This window comes from Neodiprion pinetum, chromosome 1 (assembly GCF_021155775.2).
Source record: "Neodiprion pinetum isolate iyNeoPine1 chromosome 1, iyNeoPine1.2, whole genome shotgun sequence".
NCBI classification, from domain to species: domain Eukaryota; kingdom Metazoa; phylum Arthropoda; class Insecta; order Hymenoptera; family Diprionidae; genus Neodiprion; species Neodiprion pinetum.
The window spans coordinates 11,017,852-11,044,971 of record NC_060232.1 but is presented as its reverse complement, the minus strand read 5'-3'; the positions used below and the strand labels follow the sequence as shown (position 1 = coordinate 11,044,971).

At 39.7% G+C, this 27,120-nt stretch overlaps 1 protein-coding gene and 1 non-coding gene across 6 annotated transcripts in view; both read right to left on the bottom strand.

The window, feature by feature from the left end:
• Nucleotides 1–5,929: 5,929 nt before the first annotated feature.
• Nucleotides 5,930–27,120, bottom strand: part of LOC124211117 (tyrosine-protein phosphatase non-receptor type 13) — a 118,787-nt gene continuing 97,596 nt past the window's right edge. For all 5 annotated transcript variants that reach the window (XM_046609874.2, XM_069134397.1, XM_046609863.2 and 2 more), the window contains 12 exons: nucleotides 26,932–27,112; nucleotides 23,975–24,073; nucleotides 21,375–21,595; nucleotides 21,102–21,240; nucleotides 18,265–19,070; nucleotides 17,999–18,090; nucleotides 16,581–17,182; nucleotides 15,500–15,743; nucleotides 13,733–13,978; nucleotides 13,490–13,661; nucleotides 11,831–12,136; nucleotides 5,930–6,065 (listed from right to left, as the gene is read on the bottom strand). In XM_046609874.2, the coding sequence (XP_046465830.1) occupies nucleotides 11,863–12,136; nucleotides 13,490–13,661; nucleotides 13,733–13,978; nucleotides 15,500–15,743; nucleotides 16,581–17,182; nucleotides 17,999–18,090; nucleotides 18,265–19,070; nucleotides 21,102–21,240; nucleotides 21,375–21,595; nucleotides 23,975–24,073; nucleotides 26,932–27,112 (3,076 nt within the window). In that variant the 3' untranslated portion in view covers nucleotides 5,930–6,065; nucleotides 11,831–11,862. The remainder of the gene's footprint in view (nucleotides 6,066–11,830; nucleotides 12,137–13,489; nucleotides 13,662–13,732; nucleotides 13,979–15,499; nucleotides 15,744–16,580; nucleotides 17,183–17,998; nucleotides 18,091–18,264; nucleotides 19,071–21,101; nucleotides 21,241–21,374; nucleotides 21,596–23,974; nucleotides 24,074–26,931; nucleotides 27,113–27,120) is intronic.
• TRNAL-CAG (transfer RNA leucine (anticodon CAG)) lies at nucleotides 24,170–24,253 on the bottom strand. The gene has a single exon. It is a non-coding gene; the product is annotated as a tRNA-Leu (tRNA).

The following is a 27,120-nucleotide window of genomic DNA, read 5'->3' as shown; positions in this document are numbered from 1 at the left end:
CAACTGGAAAAGTTTACTCTGGCCAAGCTTAGGCCGTGCGAATGGAAAACAAACAATCTATTTATAACCAGCTCTCAATCGATCCCGCGACTCTTTTATTTCCTACCCTTATTCCTTTAGGAGATGAAGTGCCCCGAAACGAATTGATCCTCGAAAAACCCCCAACCAACGCCTATCGGCTTCTCGATTGCTTCGGAAACAACTAACAAACCGCACCAGATTCACTGACGATCTGTATGGGGACCATATTATAACCATCGCCAAATTGGACAGTCATGCCACGAGTGATGTTTCAATCCGCAGATGTGCACGCGTAAATTCTCCACATTATGGATCCCTCTAACGGCGATTTAGGTGGGTATTCATGCAAATGCACCCAGTCCAATTGATCACCGTTAGTTTCTGATCAAACGTACAACATGTACGTCAGAAGCTCGTCTCTCTCATATCCCTGCAGCCGATACTTTGTACTTGATCGATTACTCGAGAACAGCAATCACCACATAGACCAAACCGCAATTATTGTGGTAAATTTATGGAGAAAAAGTTTATTATGGTTTTCTTTTTCGTTCAACTATGAAAGTATCTACTTAGGCAAGTTTCTAAGGACGATGGAAAACTACGCGTTTAAATGGGAATGAGAATTAAAGAGAAACAAAGAAACATCGTCATGTGTATGTGACCTTGTACAGCATCGAAAATAATAATTTATTTAGCAGTTAGGAATCATATTTGAACATACAGAAATTTATCTCAGGGCTGCAACTGTGTACAATAGATACTAAACAATGAATCAATAATTTTCTAGCCTAGGTTCACATGATATTCGTTAGTTGCTTATTAGGTCTTATTGTAGGTGCTACGGAGTGGTTTGGCTTGAAATCAAACTTCAGCTCTCTAACAATAAGTGCAACTTCTAACCAAGTAGTTTCAAAGCACAACGAACTTCGCGCTAAACGAAATAACGATTATTTTTATCCAATAAAACTATAATCAAGAAATAACATTATAAAATGTTGTATAGTCAACGATAAATCCATGAAACACTAATATCCTGCAGCTGTTCAACCTTACCGAATAATAATACAACAATTGCGTTTACTCTGTGTAATTATTCTCTGAGTATATGTATGCATAATAATTAATAGGTATTATATGTTTCTATAAAACGTAACTACAATATGCTTGACTAATAAAAATTTAATTACAGCGACGAAGAACAACATTGTTTTTCGTACTTTTGAATATGTGTTAAAAAATTGCACTCTGGAAAATTAATATCAACTGCAAAAGTACATGTGTAAATAATGGCCTAGGAGAAAAAAATTATCCGTTCACATATTGTATGAGTATAAATACTATTACGTCATACAGCAACGTTTGTCAAGTACAAGACCGTTTTACTGCCCTCCAATAATATGACTTAAGTACAGCTAGCCTAATTTTTTTTGTTTTTGTCTTTTTTTTTCGTTCACTCACAGTTACAACAAATTCACTATTACGTTACACGGTGTGTATTATTATTATTTTTTTTTACGTGGAATCAAATTAAAGGCTAACGAGTGCCTCCCAGTCAATAATCTCAATTGCGATCATCACAATTAATAATAAATAACTAACTCAGTGTTCCCCCCCCCCCCCCCCCCCAAGAGTCTAAGCCTCTGAGTACAATTTTAGAACAATTATTTTGTGAGGGGGACAGGAAAAACGAAAAATCAACGTATTACTGGTTCGCAATAACAGTATTGTTACTAAAATACAGCATCAGCGGATGGTTTGCATTTCTTGCATCCATCGGCATTACGATCAGTTATCAACATTTTCAATATAACGCCTTGAATCACGAGGTTTCAACAACCGACTAACTAACACGGGGGTTAAAATTCTGGGACTCGACTAAGATTGGTTCTATAATCAAAGATTAACGTCTCGTCTGTATCGGAGTAGCGTCGAAATATGTCAGACCTGTTACGCATAAGGGAAAACGGCTGTCCTTCCCCTCGACAAGGGATAATTCGGTGGATCAATCGGTTGGGATCGATATGGACGCAGTACAAACCTAGCTAAACGGTGCAGTAGAAAGTGTAACGTTCGTTGATTGTCGTGGCGGAAGATTTCGGAACCGATTGGGTTGCGGTACCTGAACTTGTGAGGTTCGTGGTTTCTCCCGAGGTTGGGCCATCCTGAAACAAACGAAAGCGGTCCGGAATATGATTAAAATGCTTTTTCTTCCTATTTTGCCAATTCTAAATCATCAACTGCAATAAATCAAAGTACCTACGTCAGCAAAAAATTTGGGATGGCGTGCAAGTTAAAGTAGGTTTCATTTTATCCAGACATCCATTTGAATTAAATATATATATATATATATATATATATATATATATATACATATTTTTTTTATCCAAATACAAACAGTGACTTCGCAAATTATACTCTGCGGAAAAGTAAAACGAATTCACTGCGAATATGTGACACGTAGCTCTTTTTAATGTTCAATGCTTTCAAATTGGTACTGATAGTTTTGATCTATAGTTAACGTCTGACTCGTGGTGATTTTGGCATTGAATCAGAAACGTTGAATTTCTTGGATAATAATTAAATCGTCTTCAGTTCAAATTATTGTTGGGAGAATTGGATTCGATCTTGTGACCACTAGGGATTTAGGAACGACGTGTTAACTTCTGGGAAATTTAATATGGGTGTTACGTTGGGTCAGGGGAACAGTTGAGGAACAATTTCCGAGGATCATAAAGTTTCACCGCTATTGGTAGCCGGCCAAATCAAAGGGCGAGCCAACATTCTCTTACATAAAATACAAAGGGCACCTCAACAACAGGAGAGACTGCGAAGGGAAACTTTAACAGAATTAAATTCGTCTCTAATGAAATGGTAAAGTTATATCCTACTGTGAAGTTGACATCACGTCGAATCATTTATCTAGGCACAATTGGCCAAGATTTCTCTGTTAAAGCCAGCAAGTTTTTAGATTCCATTTTACGTATTCGTACGAATTATTCGAATACGTCAATCTTTTGCTGTTCGGTTAACACAATGCACAATTTGTTTCTTGCAAAACATTCAAAACTTCTTTGAAATTAAACAATGAACTAGTTTGACGCTTTCAATAGTCATATGCTAAAAATGATCTCGTACGAAATTTGATACAATTTTTATTCTTAGACTTCACTCCTTTCTTTTAGTCAACGTCAACATGTTTGGCTGTCGTTTCTGGCTCGGAGTTTCAGCTTCTTTACGAACTTTATTCATTTTTTGTTTGGCAGTGAGCAATTAGTCATATTTCTTGTACGAATTTAGCGTCAAATAAATTTTATCCACAAAAACAAATCGATTCATTTTGATCTTCAGTTACGTACATGCGATACTTAGACTTGGAGATGTGTGCTGAATTTCACGGGTTATCTTACGAAAATAAAAAAAAACAAACAATACACGACTGATCCGATTCTCTAACAACGCTATATAATGTACATACTAGCGGTGAAAAAAATGACAATTACGAAGAAGAGAATATGAATAATCAACCTGGTTTCCTGGCGAGATCCTTGGAGCGGCGTTGGATGTTTCTTGAGAAACCCTCTCAGCCGGCTTCTCGGAGTACCCAGACGACCTCGTTCCAGATTTTTCTCTCCGCTCTTCATCAATTTCACAAAGTTTAACTAACGGCAAGCCACACTGCCGGGGAGTCGCTGTTTCGTCCGAAATGGGTTTGTTTGATTTATCGAATACGTGTTCAGTCGGCTGATTTACGATCGTTGGTTTTTGATCGCGCTGTGCAGGACCGTTGTACTGATCTTTCCGCATTTGCTTCCTCGTAACGATCGTGTATTTTACATCGTTCTCTATCTCAACTTGTATCGGCTTAGCCGGCGTCTCGACAAGATTCTTCGAATTTGTTTTCTCCCCCGAACTCTCGATATCCAAGGTTTTCCCAAATTCTTCAACTCTTATCTTCGGCAGCACAACGCCGGAAGCATCTTTACAATTTTCACTGACGTTAAAACCGATGCTAGTCTCGCCCCGAATTTCGTAGAATTTAACGAAGCTTCTAACACTACCGGGAATTATCGATAAGACTTTTTTGGATTGGTCGGTACTTACATCTACGGGTGTCATGGCGTTATTGTCGTTATTATTATTATTATTATTCTTGTTATTATTATTATTATTATTATTGTTATTGTTAATATTAATATTATTATTAGATTTGAGGACTATGGCACACTTATCGACGCCAATTCTTGGCTCTAACTCTACCTTGTTTCCGTTATTGTTGTTCGTTACGTCGCTGCTACCGTAATCGTCGTTGTCCTTGTATTCCTCCGCCATATTTTCTCTCTTCTCGTTCGATCCCTCAGCATATTCAACAACCTTGTCTTCTGCCTCCTGCTTCTTGTCACCCTCACGTACGGTAATATTATCAACGTATTTAATATCGATAAGTTGATCAGTCTTTTGACTACAGTCGTAATTGCTGCTATTTCGAGGTTCACTTCGAGGTATAACAACCCTCGACTCATCCTCAATTGGTTCTTGTTCGCTTACATTACATTTAACAACTTTACTATCTATGACACTATCTAAATTGCAATTCGACGTAACATTCGACTTCCCATCCGCCTCATCCTTCTTCTTCGAATCAATATTCAAACTACCAGCCCTCTCTTTATCTCCTTCATCATTACTGCCGAGCCGCGATTCGGCCCGCTGTTTCAATCTTATACCACTAAAACTGCTCGAGAGCTCACCAAGCAGTCTACTTTTCGCTTCGATCGCAGCACTAGCCCGCACCTCATCCCCGTCGATTCTACACCCCGGAATCAAACCCTTCGGGTGCGTTGCGACGACTTCGCAGGCGCTCCATTCTTTCGACTCCTCTTTCACCCGCAGCATGTCCATCAGGAATGAACTCCGCCTGACATTCTCCGGAGTCGATTCATCGGTCCCTCTTCTCGGTGTCTCGTTCTCCAAGCCCTCATCCTCCCGATCCCTAAAGGCACTATCCGTCGGTACTTTCTCGACGTCGGCCATGACCAGGATCGTCTGAAAATCGGTGTTGGACGAATTGGTCGAGTCCTCGGAAGGACCAACGGAGAGTATCGAGTCAAAGGGAACGTCGCCGAACTCGTCCTTGGCGAGGTCGCTCTCCGTAATCGGTGCAAAATCCTCCGTAGGAAGAGACTCGACGTTGTGAAGACTGTCAAGCTCGGTGACTTTCCCAGCGTCGACTTCTTCAGGCAGATCGATGCGGAATCGAACCCTTGACGGCGTGCGACTGGAGGTAGAAATCGAGCGGTCCTCGTCTTCCTCGTCACGGTCGAAGGTGTTGTCGCCGAAGAGGATGAGCCTGGTCGCGGGAGGCTTGCGTATCTGCCGCCTGTCGACGTAGTCCTCGAAGATGAAGTGATTCGGGTCGTTTCCCGTCTCGCCCCACGTCGATCCGCGGCACCGCTCGAAGGGCACGCTCGTCGTCGTAACCCTGAAGAGTACCTGGTCCTCCCGAAGACTACCGCCGTCCGACGAAACGCCCAAGGATGTGTCCCGAGGTCTCGGCGTTGGCTCGAAGGTCGTCATGTTTCTGAGCGTCCGGCTGTAGGAGCCCTCGACGTCGGCCATGACTTCCTGGAAATCCTGGAGGGTGAAAAACAGTGGTGGATACTCGTTAGGACGCGAGACCTTCGCCTTGTCCTTAGCACGACGCCCCGGCGATCCTCGCGTCGTTGGGACCTTCTTAGGGCTGTTTCCTCGCGCAAGAGGGCGACAGAGAGCCGACCCGAAGGTCGAGAGCTGCTCCCGTGCTTCCGCTTCTGCGATCCGCTGCTTCTCTCCGTTTCCTGGCGAGCCGGATCTTGTCAGGGTTTCTCGAATTCCTCGCAGAAGAGATCCACGAGGAGGCGGCGGCGGTGGAGGGAGATGTACTCTGCGCTCGGATAGGAGCACCGGAGTTGTTGCCGACGACGAAGAGCCCGCTGTTGGATCGAGGAATGACTTCGTTTTACGCTTTAATCGCCGCGGTGGAATCGGTGGGGCTGACCTGAGCTCCTCTGGAATTTTAAAAAAGAGGAACGACTTTATCAAATTTGAACATTTAATCCTGGGCAGGTTCCAAATTGAGTTACGAATGAATTGCTCGGTCGCTTCATCGCACGCGGTATTAATCAGAGGAAAAAATATTATCATGTAATTTATTTTATAGTTGAGATTTGATGGGAATCAGAAATTTACAAGTCTGTTGGATATAGTGTATTAATAAGAGAAAGGGCATGGGGGGATAAGCATGGTGAAAGTGCCGCCGACGGAAATTCAATTTTAACTGCGAGGGCATGTAGATATTGATAAACGAGTGTGAGCCTCAAAATTTCAGACTTCTAACTCAACCGGCTTTCGAGTAAATCGGAAAACACTAAAAAAAATTTAAAGTCCATCTATGCCCTTTTATGGAGAAATCAAAACAATGCAAACGCAGAGATTTATTATGTTTATATCATTTTCGAATTTCATTTACTTGTTTCTTCTTCATCATCAGTCGTTTGAGATTGAATTTTAGAAACACATTGTTGTCATTTGTAAAAATTCTATTCTACATATTAACTAATTTATAACATTGCGGATAGGAACAACATATATGAAAACTGAAATATTTTGTAGAACGACATTTTCATTACTTCTTGCGGATTTCAATAGCGTAACATAATATAACTAATGATATAACGAATTTTACATGTCGGTATGTACGAAATTACGTAAATAATGTTTAGAATATTTCATTTCCCAAATTTTATCCATCAAAAAATTTCCATGAAAGCCACGGTAATTTATACTCAAGAGGTTCGTACATGTAAAACTTTTTATCCCAAAACTTAAAGGAACGCAAATGCTTTTCAAGTTCAATGCGTGCTTCGGAATCCCTCGCAACAGTTCGAAGATTAGAGATTTGAAAAAACCGTATTGCATGCTACGAATTCGGTGTTTATTTCTTGTAGTAGGTATATGGAACATAGGGTTTCCATAAAATCAAAGCTATATTTGTCTGAACTCGATACTTAGCCTCGTTAAATAGAAAAAAATAATGACGGGAAGTGGCCTACAAACTTTTTTTTTTCCCACCTTCAAATCAACCGACATGCCAGAAACGTTTCATCCGAATTCAAAACTTTCCACTTCATTGTTTTCTTGCCGTACACATTTGACGACAGTGATTTACTGGTTGGTGAATAAATTTGGAAGGCTTGTTAATTCTTGATGTTTAACTTTTGTTATGGAAAAAGATGTAATAAATAAATAGATGTATCGATCGGAAATATTGACTTTACGACAATGGTATCGTTCCCTGTAGATCTGTCAGTTCATTTCCAATGAGCGAACGCGTAATAGCCAAACAAACTATGATATATAGGCACTCTGAGAGTTATATTTATACTTCTTCACACGATTATGTGTAGAAACTACTGTAAGTGAAGCGCTGTAGCAACGAAACTGTTATTGCTCATTCAATTTCCACACATTTCTAACGTATTCATACATATAAATAAAACAAGAATTGTTATTCCTATATTTTCGCAACGAATGAGAATAAAACACTTTTCCTCGTATTTTTAGCATTTCTTCGTAGCTTTTCGCAACGGGAAATTTCTCTACAGAAGAACGTTGCCTTGAAGGAAAAAAAAGAACCGGCGAACGATATTTGAATTAAAGGGACACGTACAAAATAAAACTGAATTTATGGAAAAAATTGCCTTTTCCAAGTGCCAAACAGAATTTCACGGTTAGAGTACTTCAGTCGAATTTCAAAAGTGTGTGTTTCAAATATCAACGAAACGCTACAGAATTTGATTCAGACTTTGCACATCTTTGGAAACCTTACGAAGACCGTCAAATTTATTGAAAAACTTTGAAAGTGTAGAAAAATGAATTTTAAATGCTTCCATATTTCTTAAAATTTACAGTTCGCGATATCATGAAAATAAAAGTCCACACAAGTTGGTAATGGTTAACCTTTAATAACGAGAATCGTTGGAAGTTGAAAAGTGACAAATTAAAATAGAATCACGACAAAAACTGACCCAGACTCTAGCAAAGATGAATTGTCATCAATTTTGTACAAAAATATAATGAGAGATAGGATTGTTTAAAAACTGCATCTCTCGTAAGTTTCACTCAGTACTCTGTAACTGTAGAAATATTTTGGACACATGAAAAAGATACCTGACGCAAATAACTCAGTCCGAATTCAAACAGAATGAAAATTTACCTATTCGCGAGTGAATTCTCTTCGAAATTGAAAAAAAATATTTTACACGCATATAACGGAAATGAATTTACAACCAAAGATTTATTTCACCGGGATCATTTCCCCAATAAGCACAGAAATTTTTCTCCGTATCTCAGACAAATCCGTTTATATGTTCGAATACTAAATCAGAGTAACTTGTCAACAGTTTCAAGGAGAAAACACACCGTAGCTCTTGTTTACGTCACAAGTGTTGCGAAGCAAAGGGTTCTTACGAAAGATTTACGTGTCTCAATGATTCAACTCACTGTCTTTCATGGTCTCAGGATGATGTAGTCCAGCAGAAAGTGGCGGAAATCGGGTATTTCTGCGGGATTGACACGTAGATATTATAAACCGGCACGCGGTTGACGCGGAATATGAGCACCAGGATATGGCACTCGAGAGCTTCGACCAACGGAACACACTGCCACTGATTCCCTACGAGTGACATCCGCCAAAGCTCCGCGTGCCCCTCGCCATCCGTTCGCTCCGCGGTCAATAGTCATTATTACACAAGCGTTCAAACTCTTCCTGACGCTGTTCTCACGTGCTTTGATTCAGTCGAGAAAGGTGGTTCATTTCTACGGAAAATTCATTCGGAACTTCAAACTTCTCGTGAAACGAATTCTGTGATGAATTTACCAGAAAAGCGCATAATAGTTGTTCCGAACAAATTTCAGAATTTCAACCGCTGACTTGTTTTATAAAAATATTTACACATTTTGAGGCATGTTTTTTCTAATAACCATGTAGAATGGTGCGAGGCTTATTCTACATCAAAGTATCGAGTGAACGCGTAACGTGTTGAACTCGTCATTTCGAAAACCTGCGAATTGCTCGTAGAGATCTATGTTTTTTTTCTGCATAATTTTTATTCATGCTAAGAAGTTGCAGTCGTTGCAATTTCACAATCAAAAACGAAATGCTTTTTCTTTTCACACGTGTCACATTTGTAGAAAAGTATTTTTGACATTCCGTTCATTTTTTAGATTCATGAAAAAAATTGACTCGATCTTTTGAATTTCATCGCAATTAAATTAGTTCACGTGACAAATCAACAGTTGCAAGAGTTCGCGAAATTGTTTCGAAGGAAATACATACCCATTGTGTCGTTTCAAAGTCGCAAGATTTTTCAAAACATATATACATATCAGAGAAATTCACCAGATAAAAGATCACGCGGAACTTCTTATGTCATATCCTCTGTTATACCTGTGCGACCTTTCTTGCCGAAATTCCAATTCTGCAGAAATATTTTTCTGAGCTACGCAGACTTTGTGAGGAAAAATTCCACAGGGGGAGAAAAGAACAAATTATACTGCTTTCAAAAGGAATTTAGAGGTCTCATTATAAGAAAATCGATTCCGTCTTACGGATGCTGCCAGGCTTAACGTCTTGAAAAATTGGAGGGTGAAACCAATCAAATTCGATATTAAGTTAAAAAATCTCAGTTAATAAGCGTCCAATTTTCTCTTTCCTAGCTAATTTTTATCCCTGACGTGCTCATCGCGATGAAATGGTCGTCAAAAATCGATATAAATTTTGACGAAAGGTTACACACGTTAAAAAATTTCACACCCTGATGAAAATACGATTAACACATTCGTGCCAACGGATAACAATGGCATTGCGAGCTCAGAGTATTCACGTTCCTGATGACAACTGGTTCATCGCTCACATATCAAACAAATCCGAGATTATCGGATTTGGACATCTTTACATGCCGTGAGGTCAAAAAAGATCTCGAAATGTTTATCTCACGACGAAGTCTTAATAGATGTCATCCGCGTCTTGTACAGAAATCTTCACGACGCCAAGTAAAGAAAAAGACATTCCCCCGACGATTTCTCGGATTTACGATGTTTTTATGACAAGATGAAAAAGAAAGAAGAGAAAAACTGCCCCGAGGGGTAACTCAATTTTGCACAATAACGTACGTAATTCGAACTACGATGTTCAGGATTGGATTCTTTCCTATGGCTTACTGTTAAAAAAATATCTTGCAGCCAATTATTTTCTCAGATTCGTGAATTCACGAACGAGTGTCGCACCATTTTATAGTCCAATTTTTTTATAAAATACTGTTAGAAATGATATGAATTGTATCAATTTATATGTATGTCTGTATCGATTGATGAACCATTCGATTCACGAAAACTGGGATTAAAATGAGGAATGAATATTGTTTAATTTTCCAAAATATCGATCAGCAATTTCGCTAAAGTAAAAAAGATTTTTCCGATATTTAAGAACGATTGAAGCTTAAATCTGCCTGATGGTATTTTGGCACAGTTTCATATTTCATTGTAGGTATGCCCTTGTATACAGAGGTATAAAAAAAAAAAAAAACGAATATCGTTGAAATTTCCGTTTAAAAAAAATATGACATTTTAATCGATGAAGGATTGCTGCAGATATAAATTTCAAAAGCAAACGGGGAACCGTGAAGATCAGTTAGTTAGGCTTTTTTCGAAAAAAGTTCGCACAGCTGTGATTCGCGTTTATAGCGAGTCTACCCCAAATAACGCGATGTTGGATAACCGCTGATAACAGAGAGGTAATGGCGCGTGGACAAAAGAGAGGGGAGAGCCGAGAGCCCGAAGCAGTGCTTCGCTAAACGGATAAAAGTAATTTAATTAGCGTGTCCAGAAAGGCGAGTGAGCTCCGAATAGCCAGTCACCTTAGTTGCTGAGCTAATAGAATTGTCGAGCTCAGTCTGAAGGAGGAATGTAATATATTATACAGAGTCGAGTCTTTAACGACGGGTGACTTTGTCCCCGCGATGAATAGGATGAAAGAAAACTTCCGTCCCGAATTTCCCGTCGCCCTTTGCCTTTGACCTCTCGCAACCAATCGGGCATACCGCATTGTCCTAACTTTACGTCCACCTTCTTTACCTCTGACTAAACGTTTTGATGCCAGTGAATCGATTTCTGTGGAGCCTTTGCTTAATTACCTTCGGTAATTATGATCCACTGTTTTAGAGTACTCAGGCACAGGTCCAGATTTCCAACCGAGGGGTAATTTAAAATAAAAAAAATTGAAGGATCGTTAAGCAGCGTGATTTATCAAGCGCCTAAGTAGACGTTTAGTACAAAATTTGAAGCACATTTTACTATGGCCACAGATTCGTGCGATAACTGTATGAAAAGTGCCACAGCCGGATTTTGACTGCTCAATAATCCGTCCTTACAGTGTTCGAATATAATATAATTTTGCGATACTTGAGATCGATAAAGCGTTACTCAAAGCTACGTCAAATAGGTGAAGGATTGATTGTTGTGTTAAAACTTGGACAGTGCGTAAAAACTTAATATAAAGATGACATTTGTTTAATATATTTTTCGTCCATTTGGCCCAATGAGTATGTTTGTCACCAGATCAGTGTGCCGAGAGATTGACACAGTCTTTTCTATTCGTCAAATAGACAATCAATTTCGAAATAGTTGATCCTAGAATATGGTATTTCTGCCATTGACAAAAGGAGTATTCAGATAAGTAGGACGCAGGATAGAAACAAAATCTTGTTAATCTCACCTTGTACTGCGGCACGCGTTCAGTCTCAATTATTATATGAAGACCTGGCGACTAGTACGGCTCAGGTCAAAGTCCTCGATGCCGAGGAGTATGCTGGCCGAGTTCAGTTCATCGTCGCCGATGACGTCGGTAAGGTAGTGGGTGTTCATCCCACGGTGATTCCCCATCGCACTGGACGAGGCGCTGCTGTAAGCGCTTGATGTGTTCTGCACAGATCCCACTTCGTGTGTGGTTCTCTGACCCAACCACTTTGTAGCCATCGTGTTCGTCGAGTCCAGTTCCGAGGCCATGTCGAACCTGATGTTCCTGCACATGCGAATAATTTGGGGAAAAAACAAGTTAGTTCGATCGATTAGCGTCCCATCATTGGAAACCCCTCAACTTTGACTACAGTGTACCTTCAGTTATACGTTGTTCAAGGGATGTCGCAATATTGATGATGAGTGAGAATAACTTTAAAGTAAAATAGCTAAACATTCTAAACCTTCGTGGTTGAAAAATGAAATATTTATAATTTTCAGTGGTTTTACAGGCATCATCTATTCATTTAATTCATCCTAGCGAAATCGACTAATATTATCAATTTGAGCATTTCATCGCAGCGCGCGCTAGGTTAACCCTTTGAGAACATACTGGGTCTCTCTGACCTATACCTTTGTCTGCTAAAACAGTAATTGTTCAAAAATTTCTCTTTTCCCGGATTTTTTTTCTTTCTATTTACAACCTATATTTATACTTTTAAAATAAGGTACTCTGTGACATTCTAAGATAGTCAAGGTAGACCACTGAATTTCTTAGGTATATCGGACTCGTATATTTGAAATGGTAGCACATCAACAATGAAACAAAGTCGATTTGACCCAAATTGTTCTCCATGTTTGAAAAAAATTGGTGTATACTCGAAGGGTTAGTGTTAATCCATGACGGTATAAATAAAAATCATCTTTTCGTAGATGAGGGCTGACCTGAACATTTCAGAACGTGTTTGAAATAACAATAGGCATATACCGGGACAATCTTGTGAAACTTGAAAATCAACCGCGCATGCGCGAGTTTTATCGGCTGTTCGCGCAGGCTGGCCAACCCGAGTTTCAGCTGTCAAACTGTTTCTGGCGGCGATGTAATTGATACGAATTTTCGAGGTTAGAATCTTAAATAATTGAGGTAGTGAATCGAAAAGGTTTGTTAAGCATTTGTTGTTGGGGCCGGAGAATTGATTCTTCAAAGAACGGTCGGAATTTAACGCTTATGCTCTTTGAAAACTGAAACGTACACATTTTGTGCAAGTTGGCCCGCCTGCATCGCAGACAAGAATATTGCGGTGGGAAGATTTCGCCGACCAATGAGAATTGAAATATTTGGCGCATGCGCAGTTCATATTCAAGTTTCAAGAGATTGTCCCGGTATATAACCGAGGTTTCACTGTACATGATGTAGATATTTAAAAATTCTGCATCGCAACTGTAAAATTCCTAATGGCAGATTTCTCTTTCGATGTCTGGCTCTGATCAGACTTATTGCTGCCGAATTCAAAACGCCTAATCCGATACGTGACAGGCGGAAAAAAGGAGAGTAAATATAACAAACGAAAATATTGTAAAATCAAAGCAAAATCTTGAAGGCGGATGAAGTAATTACAAAGGATGCAATTTTCCTTACTGTAAGTAATTGTTCTCAATTGGTCCTCGTCGATGAGAATCTGGATTTGCGCGGGAGACGATCTGCGATAAAACAAGATCCACCGTCTCCGCGGAACTCTGGAGCATCTTTAAGGCTTCTTCATAGCGGAGACTGAGGAGGCTCTGCCCGTTTATTGCGACAATTCGATCTCCTTCGGGACAGAAAGAGAACCCATGATTTTACGAACATTCACGACGAGTCTTCTGCGTAATTAATACAAACCTTTGTTCACATTTCCGGCCATGTCCGCAGACCCTCCAACGGAAACCGCCTGGACGTAGACGCCTCCATCATTGCCCTCGGTAACTTGGAGTCCTATGCTGCCCCCGTGGCCTCGTTCGAGCTGTATCGAGTGGAGGATTCGTTCCTCGGCGAAGGACAGCTCGTCCAGCCTGGCCATGAGTGAGGCGGACATCGTCTCGTCAATGGGAACCCGGAACGTTTCGTCGTCCGATCTGATATCCGCGTCTGTTCGTGCACGAGGATAAAGATCTGAGATAAGATGTGGACGACGATATATATCGCGAGGGGGTTACGGTTAAGTAGGAGAGGAGAAAACGAACGGGAAGAGGAAAACGGGTCTGGAAAGTAAGCGTGCAAAACTTGACCGATCCATTCACTCGAAAGTCGGTCTGATTGTGAGAATAGATCGTAGAATATGAAATACAATTGATGTAAAGATGTACAGATTTTCAAATTGACAGACGAATAAACGATCAAGAGGTTGATCTAGAAAACGTAAACAATGTTACGTGGTACTGTAAAGAAAGCTTAAATAGAACTCTGCAATTTAAAAGAAATAAGTTAAGCATTTAAATTTAAGATATTGATCTGACATGTTTACTATTTTGACGGTAAAATGATAATTATTGTTGTTATAAATAATTGAAGAGATCTAAACAAATTATTATGTTACGTCTCAATTAAGATCGAAATGAACCCAAACATCCAGTGAAACAAAATAACCGAGGAAAGTATAAGTTGCGATGTGTCAGGCATAAAAATTATGTAGAAGGTGTGATGTTTGTACTCTTGAAAGATTGATCCGGAAAACCGAACGCTTTTATAATCAAACTCCAGAATTTATCAACAGCTTGTATCGCTAATGAAGGGCTGACCAAGCTTTCAGTATATATTTTGTTTTACAAATTGAATCACACAGATTCGTCTATTGCTCATGCCTAGCAGCTGCTTGGAAAAGAACACTGTAAAAGCAATACAAAAGCCATACTAGTTTTTCATCAAGAAGTTTCTTTGGACCAAATGAAGGACAGTGTTCCATACAAATTCTGAGTTGATGATTTTCATTAATCACATGATTTTTGCGAGTTGACACGATATCCATTTCACGAAATTCCCAAAAACTCCTAAAATCACACCCTATGATGTTTCGTTTTCCAATGATTTCAACACGATTTCAACCATTCCAATACTTCATTTCCGCGATTAAACAGCACCATCAGTTCTCTCAAAATAGGAACCATCCAAACTCCAACTGTGATCTCTGCATAGGTACGTATAGTCATATACTTTCGTAAGTCAGGTCAGCTGAACTCATGACTGAGTCAGATCACTGACCTCTTCGTAATTGATCGTGGTTAGTGTCGCGTTATCGTATATACATATATATGCAGCGTAACGCCATTGCATGTGTACAAGCATATACATGGTTAAGACGATGTTATCTATCAGTTTTTACCGATCGCGTATAGTGTCACCAGTTTGAACATGATCAGAAAATATTATCATATGTATCGTAGACCTAGAAACATTGCAGTTAGAAATGCTGAACGCAAATATTAAAAAAAAATATATATATATGTCTTACGCAAAAATAATACTAGTAAATGTATTCGTAAGGGGAAATAATTTTTAAATATTCGTATAAGGTTCCGTAGTTAAAATGGTGCCAATTTTACTCGGTTCGTAGGGGTGGTCGATACGGGGTAACGCAACATCTCCTTACGAATCAGATCGACATATACTTACTGAGTACGTATGCTTCCGGTAGCGGTGAGTCAGCGGATGCCGACTGAGCAGACGACGTTGTATCGGACTTGAGCGATAACGACTCCAAGTCGCTGGTAACGTCGGCAAGGTTGGGATCCCGCTGAAGACTGCTGTAGATAGCCCTGGTCCCCATTTTCACCCCAAGTCGACGGGGAAGACTCGGCGTCCGGAAGCCGGTCATCTGCCGTGGCGTTCCGTAGTTCGGAAGGCTGGAAGTTTTTACCTGCGCAGAATAAAGTCGTTGGGATTTTATTTGCGGCGTGACGCTTGAGTACAGCAGGTTCCGATTGCGCAATTTCGTCATAAACTCGTTTAAGAACACTGTTTTCCCCAGTTATCCTAATCGTTGAACGTCCTGCAAAGTACGTCGTTCAGTTTCGTAAATTAAACAAATTTGTCTTCGAGAGACGCTAACAGGACAATGGACCAATCACTTCCATTCCACGCTAAATCTTTCATCGTTTTGAAATTTTCTCATCTTCGGTTTGTTAAAATGAAATAGTTAATGTTAATTAGACTTTACTTTCAACGGACAGTTTCATCAATTTTACATACTGCTAGATTCCAATTTAACGACTTCGAAAAGCGTGTTATCATCTATGAAATGGATACAGCAGGTCAAAGTTCTGAACGATTCAGAAGATTTTGAAACAATTGCATTAGGCAGGCTTATTTCGGGCAAGATGTATTAGAAGTGAAACGTCGCAGACATGAGAATAAAGAAAAACCTGTATAGAAGCGAACTGATATGAACTAAAAGTCTGAAATAGTAAGTCTAAAAATTATAAGCTTTAATATTACATCAATTTCCTCCTTTTTAAATAATATGCCAATACTGGAATACGACCAAAATTACTGATGCGATAATTATTCACTTCAATTTTGTAATGTTTGATAGAATCGTCTCATGATCCGGTATCATTTCGCCATAATCTGTTACGACCTTGCAAGATTCAGTCATATTGGTGGTTTGAACAATAGTGAATTATTACCATTCCAACGGATCCGATTTGATTGAATTATCGATCATAATAAAATAAAATAACTGAAAGTCCCTTACCTGCTGCGAGGTTTTTTTAACGTCAGTGACGTCGGTGACATCCCAGACTTCCTCGGGCACAGGGAACTTGAACTTTTTGGATTGCCCGGTCTTATTTATGGCTGCATAGATGTCCTCGGGTTTATCCGGGTTTCGGACAATCAGGTCAATAGCGTCGGAGGAGAAGGGCTTCGACAGGGATCCGGGATGCCCGATCCTCCCGGGCGGACCAATCTTCGCGTAGGCGTAGAGCTTGTCCTCTTCTCTGTCGGTTTCGGCGTGGGCGAGGTTCTTGGGATGGAAGTGATGCTGAGAGCCGATCAATCCGCGATCAGACTCGTCCTCGGTGTCCCTTGAAGCCCCTTCCGGCTCCAGACGCGCGTGTACTTGAGCATAAAGTGCGTCTTCTTCCGGCGTGTAACGAATCGGCTCCGGAACAACAGTCTGGCTCTTCTTCTGCGGGTTTTCGTTCTCCTTGTTCTGGTACTCCTCAAGTTGCATGGAGATCTTTTGTCTCTCCTGCTTCTTCGTCGCTTCGGCAATCGAGATTTTGTTCTTTCCGCTGTCCGGTTTCGATTTTGGAAGCGGGGAATTCGGCTCCACGGTTAGGGGTACGCCAAACTCTGAACAAACACGAATAATGGGATGTTAGTCGTGGATTATGTTTCAGTAAAAACAATATGCAACACGAAGCTACGGGGGATTTCAAATATTCTCGAAGAAATAAGTTTTCGTGTGATTTTGTTCACACTCTGGCGACTATTTCACAATTTAATTGATACGAATAATCGTAGAAGTGCCAACAACTGAAGAAACACAGAAGAAGTCACAATCAGTTACCTTTCATTTAATTGGGTACAACTTGTTTAAGAAATTGCCTGTTTCACATCTTATTAATAGAAGGTAATCTTCTAATATAGTAATTCTCTCATGGGCGTTTATTTATAAACAGAGTAATTTTTGTAACGTTAAATTGAAGCTTTTGTATTTGGAGCCGTCCATAAATTGTGTCAGATTTATTCAAGCCAAGTATTGATATTTCCACAAGCCCCTTTTCGCCCTTTTTATGCGAAAGTTTTATATTCTATTCATGGGTAAAAGGTTGACACATCAAACACATAGATCGCCTGCGTTCCTTCCAATGTATTCATGCTTTAATTAAAAAAGAATTTATTCGCTACGTTTTCATCATCAAAATTATATAATTGACGGTGCATCGCATTAAAATTTGATTTGGACAGCAGCGATGAGAATAAAGCAAAGCATGCTTTTGTAAGTGCAGAGATACCAGTCCCTTTCAAAAATAATCAGAACCTCTGAACCGCAAAAACTTTACGCGAAACACCTGCCTTCGTGCCCTTTCTCTCCCCAGAAGCTTCAACACAATTTATGGACACTCTCTTATATCCAACTTTAAATAGGATGTAAAGGATACGTACCCGCCGCAAGCCCTTGGAGTGAGGTCAGCTCAGCCCTAAATTTGAGGAAGAATTGATGATGAAGAGAGGTCAGCTTGAAAGCGAAGTAGCTTCTGAAAACGGATAAACAAAAACGAACATACATATAAGATGAAAAAAGTAGCCACACGATTGCACAATTCTGTATGGACTGCAACGGACTAAGTACGTGAGTACCAAGATCAACAAAGCATGTTATACAGACTTTCGTTTCATCTGGCAATCATCACTAACAACGTTACACTTACTTCCTATGATCCATCCTGAGCTTGAACTTGCACCGTTTCCCGTTAAGCTTCGTGTGAACGATGAGGCAGCTTTTGCTGTAACTCAGCGTCTGAATATCGCGCCACTGAAATCTGGCTAGTTCGATTTTCTCCCGAGGACTACCGCCTCTGTCGAAAAGCTTGAGTCCGTCGGCATGGATGGCCAGCCAAACGCCGCTCTCGTTGGACTTCTTGGCCTTACTAAGCCCGCTGCCGTGATTATTCCCGTTGCTGTTATTGACGTTATTCATCTTGTTGTTCTTGCTGACGTTGTTGTTCTGCTCGGCCTTTCGCGTTGTTGAAGAAGTCCTTGGCTTCGGGACGGCGTAAAGTTCCTCATTTATCCCGATCTTCTGCTCGTCTGAATAGGGTATCCTGAGAGGGTCTCCACCGGGAAAATCGATCTTTCCGTAAATCGGATCATCCCCTGACTTCTCCATATCGTAGATGTTCTCGGTATCAGCGTAAACACCAGCGTCCCCTTTTCGCTCCTCCTTCACGGCGGTTCCAGGGCCCATTTGCTGGGCCAGGACCTTCCCAAGTTCCTTGATGTCCACGGTTGCGATGTAGTAGTGGGCGCCATAGTCACCGAGCGATTGGGCGTACTCGATGAACGTCTCTTCAGCCTTGTTCGTGTCCAGGCCGAATCTCTCTCTGTGGGCCTGGTGCAGCTGGGCCCGTAACGCCTCCGTGCTTCCCGAAAGCTCGGACTTTATCTGCTCTCTACTTAGCACCAGTGATTCTGGCACGTAGTGTTCGAGGAGGAAGTAATCACCGCAACCATGTTCCTGGGAAATTGAAAGGTGCACCGTTTACTCAGACGCCCATGCGAGGAGGAAATTCGCGCCTCGCTAGCCGAACCGCGAATGTGTTCTTAATTAGTCAATTACCTGCACGGCTACCATCGCTTCGTCGGAACTACCATGCACCTCGTTATGGTTTGAAATGAACGCGCTTCAGACAGATTGCAACGATTCAAAACCGCAAAACAGTGTACGAAGAGGTCTCTTTCACGAGTTAATACTACAACCAAAATGATCCCCAACTTAATTCGAGTAATGCGATTTCCCAGTTATCATTCGACGAAAAAGGTAACTTCGATCAACCTATGTTTCCTTTTTTCAGGTCGGAGAAGAATTTTTTTAATTGGCACTGTAACATTATTAGATCGATTGCAGCGCCAAACGGAATATTATAGGATAGTATGGGCAGAAAACCTGAAATTTTCGAGATACGAATTTTAAAACAACGAATGATCAGCGTACCTAAGTTGGAGTTTTCGACAAATCATCCAGTAGAATAACTGTTTTCTCAAAAGTTCATTTAACGGGACGCTCTCTTATCTGAAAAAGTATTTTCAGAACAGTCGGCATTCCGATGACCAAAGCACAGAATGTGGAGATACGTAAAAACGAAAGTTTCGAAATTAAAAATGAAGAGCGGCTAATACTTCGAACAGCCGCAAAACCGAAAAAATTAGTTGTCGACGATCAAAGTTTAAAAGGAGCAAAATCACGATCCGCAAAATACAGAAGGATCAGAAAGCCGAAAGGCCGCAACACGATTCTCATAGTTATATAGACTTCTCCTAGATGGCACTCCAGACCTCAGCCATCGGATACGCGTGGCGTTGCAGAGAATATATGGGTTTCTGACGTCATCCAACCTTTCGGTACTTTGGCCATTCTGTCTCCAGCCATCAGCCAAAAAAAAAAAAAATATCGGTATAAATTTATTTATACATTTTGGTGTTCTCACTTTTTATTTTACTACAAGTCAGCTTTTCGCTTTTGTGGCCTTTCTACGTTTTTAACTGTCGATAATAGTTTGACTTTCGAGATTTCATCCCGTCGACTTTTTGGTCTGTCACATTTTTGTACCTCACCCCAAATTGACTTGTTTCCTGAGCATTGAATTAAAATGCTGCAGTAATTCTACTCTCAAATAGTGCACTGCAACACAAATTAGGATGTGCAGGCTTCTTTCTAGCTCGAAATAATTCAAATATTGTGTTGTAAGAATTGTAGACGACTGAAATTCTTGAATAACTTGAACCATTTACGACTTCCTTAGATTTTAAAAATAAGTAGTGTAACGAATTTATTTTCATATATATATATAACAGTTCAAAGTTGATTTATTTCACACATGAAACTCAATGTGCGAAGAAATTATGGCATTTACAGCAAATAGTTAACGTATTTTTCAGTCAGAATATCACTCTCAGAAGCCAGGCTGTAAAGTTTGATTGATTTCGAAAATTCAAATAGCACTTTGCCACGTTTATTTTCCTCTCTCTGTCCTTACTTTCAAAAAATTCATTCATTTCAACACGATGAGGCCTGAATTTATTGTGTGACTCCAAGTCGCATTCAACTCAGCTGTAAATTTGTACATTCGACGTTATTCTTGGCTAAAGCGGCTTCGTGGTGATATGCATATTTTTTTAAAATTAATTTATTCCAATGAACTAGAGTTGCCAAGTTTGAAGTATAATTTAAAAAAAGCGAAGTGTCTCAAGAGAATTTTCTCACAGTACAATGTTTCTTACTGATGTTGACGGGTCTTTTGAAGTACCGAGGTACTCGAGAGTCATATAAACGTGAGAATTACTGAAACGTCGCGTCCGCAGTTAGATTATGAATTAATGTAATTTTTGAGTATTCTATTTTTACTAAAAAAAAAAAAATTAGAATACGGTGACTTTCAGCAAATAATATAAAGAAAATTCTTCTTCGGCTTGCAAAACACGTTACAAAAAGCAAACTGAACGATTTCCCATCCGTATGACAAGCTGACATTTTTACAAATCTACTCACGTTTGTGCTGTAATTTCCGAACTCAGCCTGGAGAGCGAGGCCGGTTAGACTGATCAACTGACCCAAAGAACAAATCAATTGCTGCTCTAATATGCATCGGCGAAGCTGAAGGTAGAGAAGATGCTTTGAACACCAACTTCTGAAACAAACCAAGTTATCCCATGAAGCGAGGATCGAGAGTTTAGATGTACTTGTAAAAAAAGAAACCCGTTGACAAACTGAATAATATTATCGATAATATAGGTTTACAGTGCATCAGCTTTCTCTGCGTACCTTATGCCGCGTAACGAAGGCAAGAAAAATCGAAGCCGAAAGTACAACATAAAGCTTGTCGGTAGTCCCAAGAGGCCCTTGTTTTTTCCATTGTTTAACCAACCCGGGGGTGCAACCTTATTCAATTTCGTGTCTGGAGGAAGGATGGCGAAATCTCCGGCCAGCAGAGCTGCCAAACCGAGAGTGAAGTTCTCCTCCAGATTCTCCGCCTGGACCACCGCCTGAAAAGAGAAACAAAATCGTACCGTGTTTGTTCACGTTATTCTACAGGAGGCTGAAATGTGCCTCTTCTTTTTCTGGAAAGTGATAATGAGAAGAAAAAAAAAAATTATAATTACAAGAAGAACAATAACAAGAAGAATCAACATTGCTAAGATACAATTAAACGAATATCGAAATTTCAAGCCAAATTTTTCTTCAGCTCAATTTTTTCCAACCTCGCAGATCAGCCTACATCATTTCGAAGTTAGACTCAGCTCTGTGAATTCCTAGGTATGTACGTATAACCGAGATTGGTGCAAATCCGAGAATAGCCAAGAATGCATTGTTGTCACGAGCTCATTCAGTGATGCTGCATATTTCAATGGGATATAACCAAAGTTGAGGAGGTTGAATAGAAGTGGAGAATATGCCAGATTTTACGTTCGTGCATACCTGATGAGGCATCCGAGTTCAGACCGATTTCAATGGGGTTTTAGTATCAAAACTTTGAACGAATACTCTTAAGGCATGAAACCGAAAACAACAACAAAGCAACTAAATAACGTCATCGGCATGTGTTAAATATTCAAAAATCCAACGACGATTATGCGAATATCTTCATTTGCATTTCTATGTAAGCACGGACGTGGAAAATGAAGTCATACTAACTAACAATAAGAAAGACAAGGAACAGGATAGAACACCGTAAGACGCATTCAATGAACACGAGTCAGAAGCGGGTTAACGCGCAGAACGAATTTCTCTTCGTGTCTCGGGGACAGAGTTTTTATCCCAGGGCTAATTTTCTTCTATCTTTCAAATTGAATCATCCCATAAAGGTGGAATTGCTGCGATTCTAGTCCGCGGAGCCGTCTTCTGGGAGTATGCATAACAAATGTAGGAGGCTATAGCTATGCAGGTGAAATTTTCCTCCTTTTTATCTCGACGGTATCATTATCCATCCCACCCACATCCGAGAACTCCTATTGCAGAAAATTGGAAAAATGTTTCAAAGCTTTTCCAAGCCCCGCTTCAATCTACCAAGATTATCACCACGCTGTGTCACAAACGTACGTAAAATGGTCTAAAATAACTTGTCTAGTTATTTCATACACTTGGTTTGCTAAGTGGTGATGTGTTGCAGCGGCACGTGTAGATTAGACGTTGGCAAATGGCCAAGCAGTGCAGAGCTTTTGCGGTTATACGGTATATAACAAGAGATTTGTGTTCGAATTTGCGGTGACCATAAACCACGCGAAGCAGCTGGATCTTACTTCCAAGGATTGCTGGATGAGCATCTTTTGTGTCTCCGTCAACTTATGACCCCGTTGTTGAAGACTCGACCTTTCGAGAGGAGAATTTTCCAGGCCGCAGCCGGAGATATAATCTTCCGATAAATTGGATTGGAACCGCTTATCGGCGCTTGCCATATGCACAGTTCACTTTTGCGATAGTTTCGAACTAGAGTTATACTCTTGATTGAGCTTTAATCAGTTCTATCAAACGCCGGATTACGGGGCTTTTAACTTAGATCGATCCAAAACCGGATTACGATACCTTTCCTTTCTCTGTACATTCTTTTTCTCTTTCGATTATTATATTATCCGCATATATTTATCAACCCTGACAGAAAATCGATTGTATACACTTTCTCGCTCCGAGAGACCTTTAACTTGTATTTTGTACGAGCTGAAATTGAGATCTCGTTTCACTTTTGACAATTTACCATGAAATATGGGAAACTCATTTCTGGCGACACAGATAATATTTTCTCTACCATTATTTTTTGTTTTTTCCCTTCTATTCAACATCCTTTCATAAATCTCAAATAATGCGTAGCCAAGAATGGACTATGAAAAAAACGATTAAGTAAAAAAGAAAAAAAAAACCTAAACGGCAACGGAAATTTATGATGCCGTGATTTTGAGTAACAGAAAACAATATTCTCCACATCGTGACAAGTGATCGATTTATGATTCAACTACGCGACAAATAACTTTATGCCAAGATTGTTGACCCATCTTGCAAAACTATTATATTTGCCCGAAGAATCCAACTTTTATTTCCAAATAATTGTCCATTTTGAACTGGCAAAACTGACCGCCACAAATATATCTATAATCTAATCCAATCTAATCCGAACCAACTGCCTGATTTCAGCATCATCTTCCACACCCAGGCCAATAAAATGCTAGAAGTAATGTGTTGTTCCAGTCAAATAAGACCCAATTTCATCAACCAAATATAAATTTATGAGGTTAAAAATGTTCATTCGTTCAAGCTAACGTGGATAGACTTTTTAGCAGGTTCACATAAAACTAAATTTTAGATACTTCTAGAATTTTATTTTTCTTCTTACACCTAAAGTTAAATTTCGAGAAAATTTTCTTAACACTCACCTGAAATAATTCTCCAGCAGTTATTTTCTGTGGATCACAGGTGACCTCGAGTCTCTGCCCGGTCAAAAGAATGACCACGACGCGGCTCGAAGACGCGATCTAAAATAAAATGACACGTGTTCTAGAGAATTTTATTCTCGATCATTGTACAAATAGTCTACCATCCAACCAGCAACGGTGATAAAGAAAAAAATTTGTCAGAAGTGGGATTCGAACCCACGCCCACAGAAGTGGACTGCGACCTGAACGCAGCGCCTTAGACCGCTCGGCCATCCTGACTTGTAGGAACTGATCCGCAGAGTTGGATCACTCCTGATCGCTGAACAGAGTCGCATCATATTTTAAGAATATTTTTTGACCAAAAATCGATAATACTCAGTATTTTTATCACCTTGCAGTCGCGCATTGAGTATTTATAGAATTTTAATACTCTTCTTCAAAAATACAAAAACAGAAATACTAAAATCTCTCTATCTAATAAAAAAGTTTCAAACAAATGAACGTAGAAAAAGATTATAATAACAATAGTAAAAAAAGATTATAATAACAATAGTATACGCATGAAGTTGGCGGTGGGGTGAGATACCGAAAACAAAACAAAAAGCATCTAGCAAACCCTTTGACAGCTGTCATCGGCTGTTTATGACAGTCTTTGACAAATATCTTTATAGGTATCTGTTTCTGACGCGCAAAAAATGAACATGCAAACGAAAATTATAACGATGATTCCCGACAGGAATTGTCTTTTTCGCGCGTTGGCGTATTGTGTATACGGCACTCAAGATCGACACGCAGAGGTGAGACTGAGTATCGTTTCAAATATAGTGGATAATTGGTCTACATTTGCGGGTTTTATTACAGGTAATGAGTCAAACGGTGCTGTGATTAGGTGACCTGGTGATTACAAATCACATATGAATAAAAATGCAATATATGCAGCTGCGGAAATTTTTAAGATATGTTAAATCGAGTATCGCGAAGAACAAATTCATCCACACCGGATCGGATCACAAAATGAAACACAATTCTCGCTACTCTTCACCGGTGACGGAGAGAGTGGACACTTTGATGTCTTGCAGAACCAAAATAAAATTCAGATAGTGAGTAATAAGTATGAAAAGTAACAATCAAATAATAGTAAATCTAAATATATCACCAAACAGTCAAAAGGACAGCCAGGATTTACGATGACAATGGAGAAAGGAGGAGTTTCAAGCAGCAGACAAGGCGATGAAGATGGTGGATGGTCGGAAGTATCACAAAAGAAAGAGGAAAATAAAATTGTAAGTGCGAAGAACCAAATAAGCCATAGAATAATATCCACCAAATATTCGTATAACCAGGAAAGAGGACGACCAGGATCGATGTTGACCACAAGAGAAGGAGGTGTTTTGCGGAATGAACATCAACGCAAATATAGAGAAAAAAATAATATAAAGAAGGTGATTTTGGAGAATAACCGGCAGAGCGGCAGTAAAAATAATTCAACGAAGGGTGTCGAAGAATTAGAAGAATCGATTGCGATGATTGATTCGGAAAATAAATCGAGAGGACGACCAACCAATGTGATGTACATAGAAGAGCGAAAAATTAGACGACGGGAACAGCAGCGAAAATATAGGGAAGCGAACAAAAAATATCATACTGGCTTTTCAAACAACGAACAGAAAGGAGGAGTTTCAACCAGCAGACAAGGCGATGAAGATGGTGGATGGTCGGAAGTATCACAAAGGAAAAAGGAAAATAAAATTTTAAGTGCGAAGAACCAAATAAGCCAGAGAATAATAATAAACAAATATTCCTATAACCAGGCAAGAGGACGACCATGATAGATGTTGACCACAAGAAAAAGAGGTGTTTTACGGAGTGAACAGCAACATAAATACAGAGAAAAAAAAAATATAAAGAAGGTGATTTTGGAGAATAACGGGCAGAGCGGTAGCAAAAATAATTCAGCAAGTCAAGGAGATAGACAGATATCAATAGAGAAGGAACACCAATTTTCAACCAACGAATGGAAGCTTAGATTGATGAAAAAAAGAAAAGTAAGCACAGAAGGAATTGAAGTGGACAGCAAGTGCAGGACCTGTCATTAAATCAACATGAAGGAATTCGCCTGTCTACTAGACAATGCGTAAGGAAATAGTGAGGCGCGAAGCGCCGAACAACGAGGCGCGCAGCGCCGAGTGCCCGAGGCGCGCAGCGCCGAGATGGGGTTGTTAAAATAAAAAAAGGTTTGAATATCGATGTTTTGTTTCAAGTCACTTCAAAATCATTACAGTTCCAGTAGATTCGTTCAGTTACTCTCTACGATATGAGATTCGTTTGACCCAGAAAACTATTTTCTAAACCTTCACTGAAACACTTATTTTTTAACATTTTGAAATCATTCAATATTGCGTTGGTATTAATTATGATTATCAAATGGCAATACTGCATTGGTTACTGATGAAAACAAAAAAAAAACAGTTATAATCACAGATTTTGGGCAGGCATTTGGAAGTAATTTGAAATGTAGCATTGATATTTAAGTTTTTATTTATAATTCGATTATATTCTATTTTAGTATTTTTAAGAGATCTTTTCAGCTTACGAATAAACCAAATTGTTGGATAATTAATAAAATTAATAAACAAATACCGATTTTTGGCTGACCAATCTTCTCAAGCTCAACAAACTACTCCGAACTGATCGATATAAATTCACGATACAAAGACGGCATCATATATCTTTCATGGGTTTGAACTACGTTAGATAAACTATGCGAGTACAAATTTTCCATGGATCAAAACGGTTCAGCCTCCTGATTAGATTTTTCAGTCGGAGTATAAATTAGGAGATTTTTTTTTTTTCTTCGGTAAGTTTTTATCGCATTAATTTTATCTTATCATTTAATATTTCATGGAAAAGAGGGCATAAGAGATGATAAGAACCATGAAGGGAATTGATTTACTCACCTTGACGTCGCCGATGACTAGCTGCTTCGGTTGTTGATTGGCACGAACAACGAATTCCGGACCGACGCATCGCGTCTTGTTCAGTGATCTTGTTGGACCACCGACAGCACGATATAATCTTGACGGTGCTCTCTGAACCGCTTTTCCTCGTCGTGCCTTTGGGCCGCACTTGATTGTACTCCTGAGAAA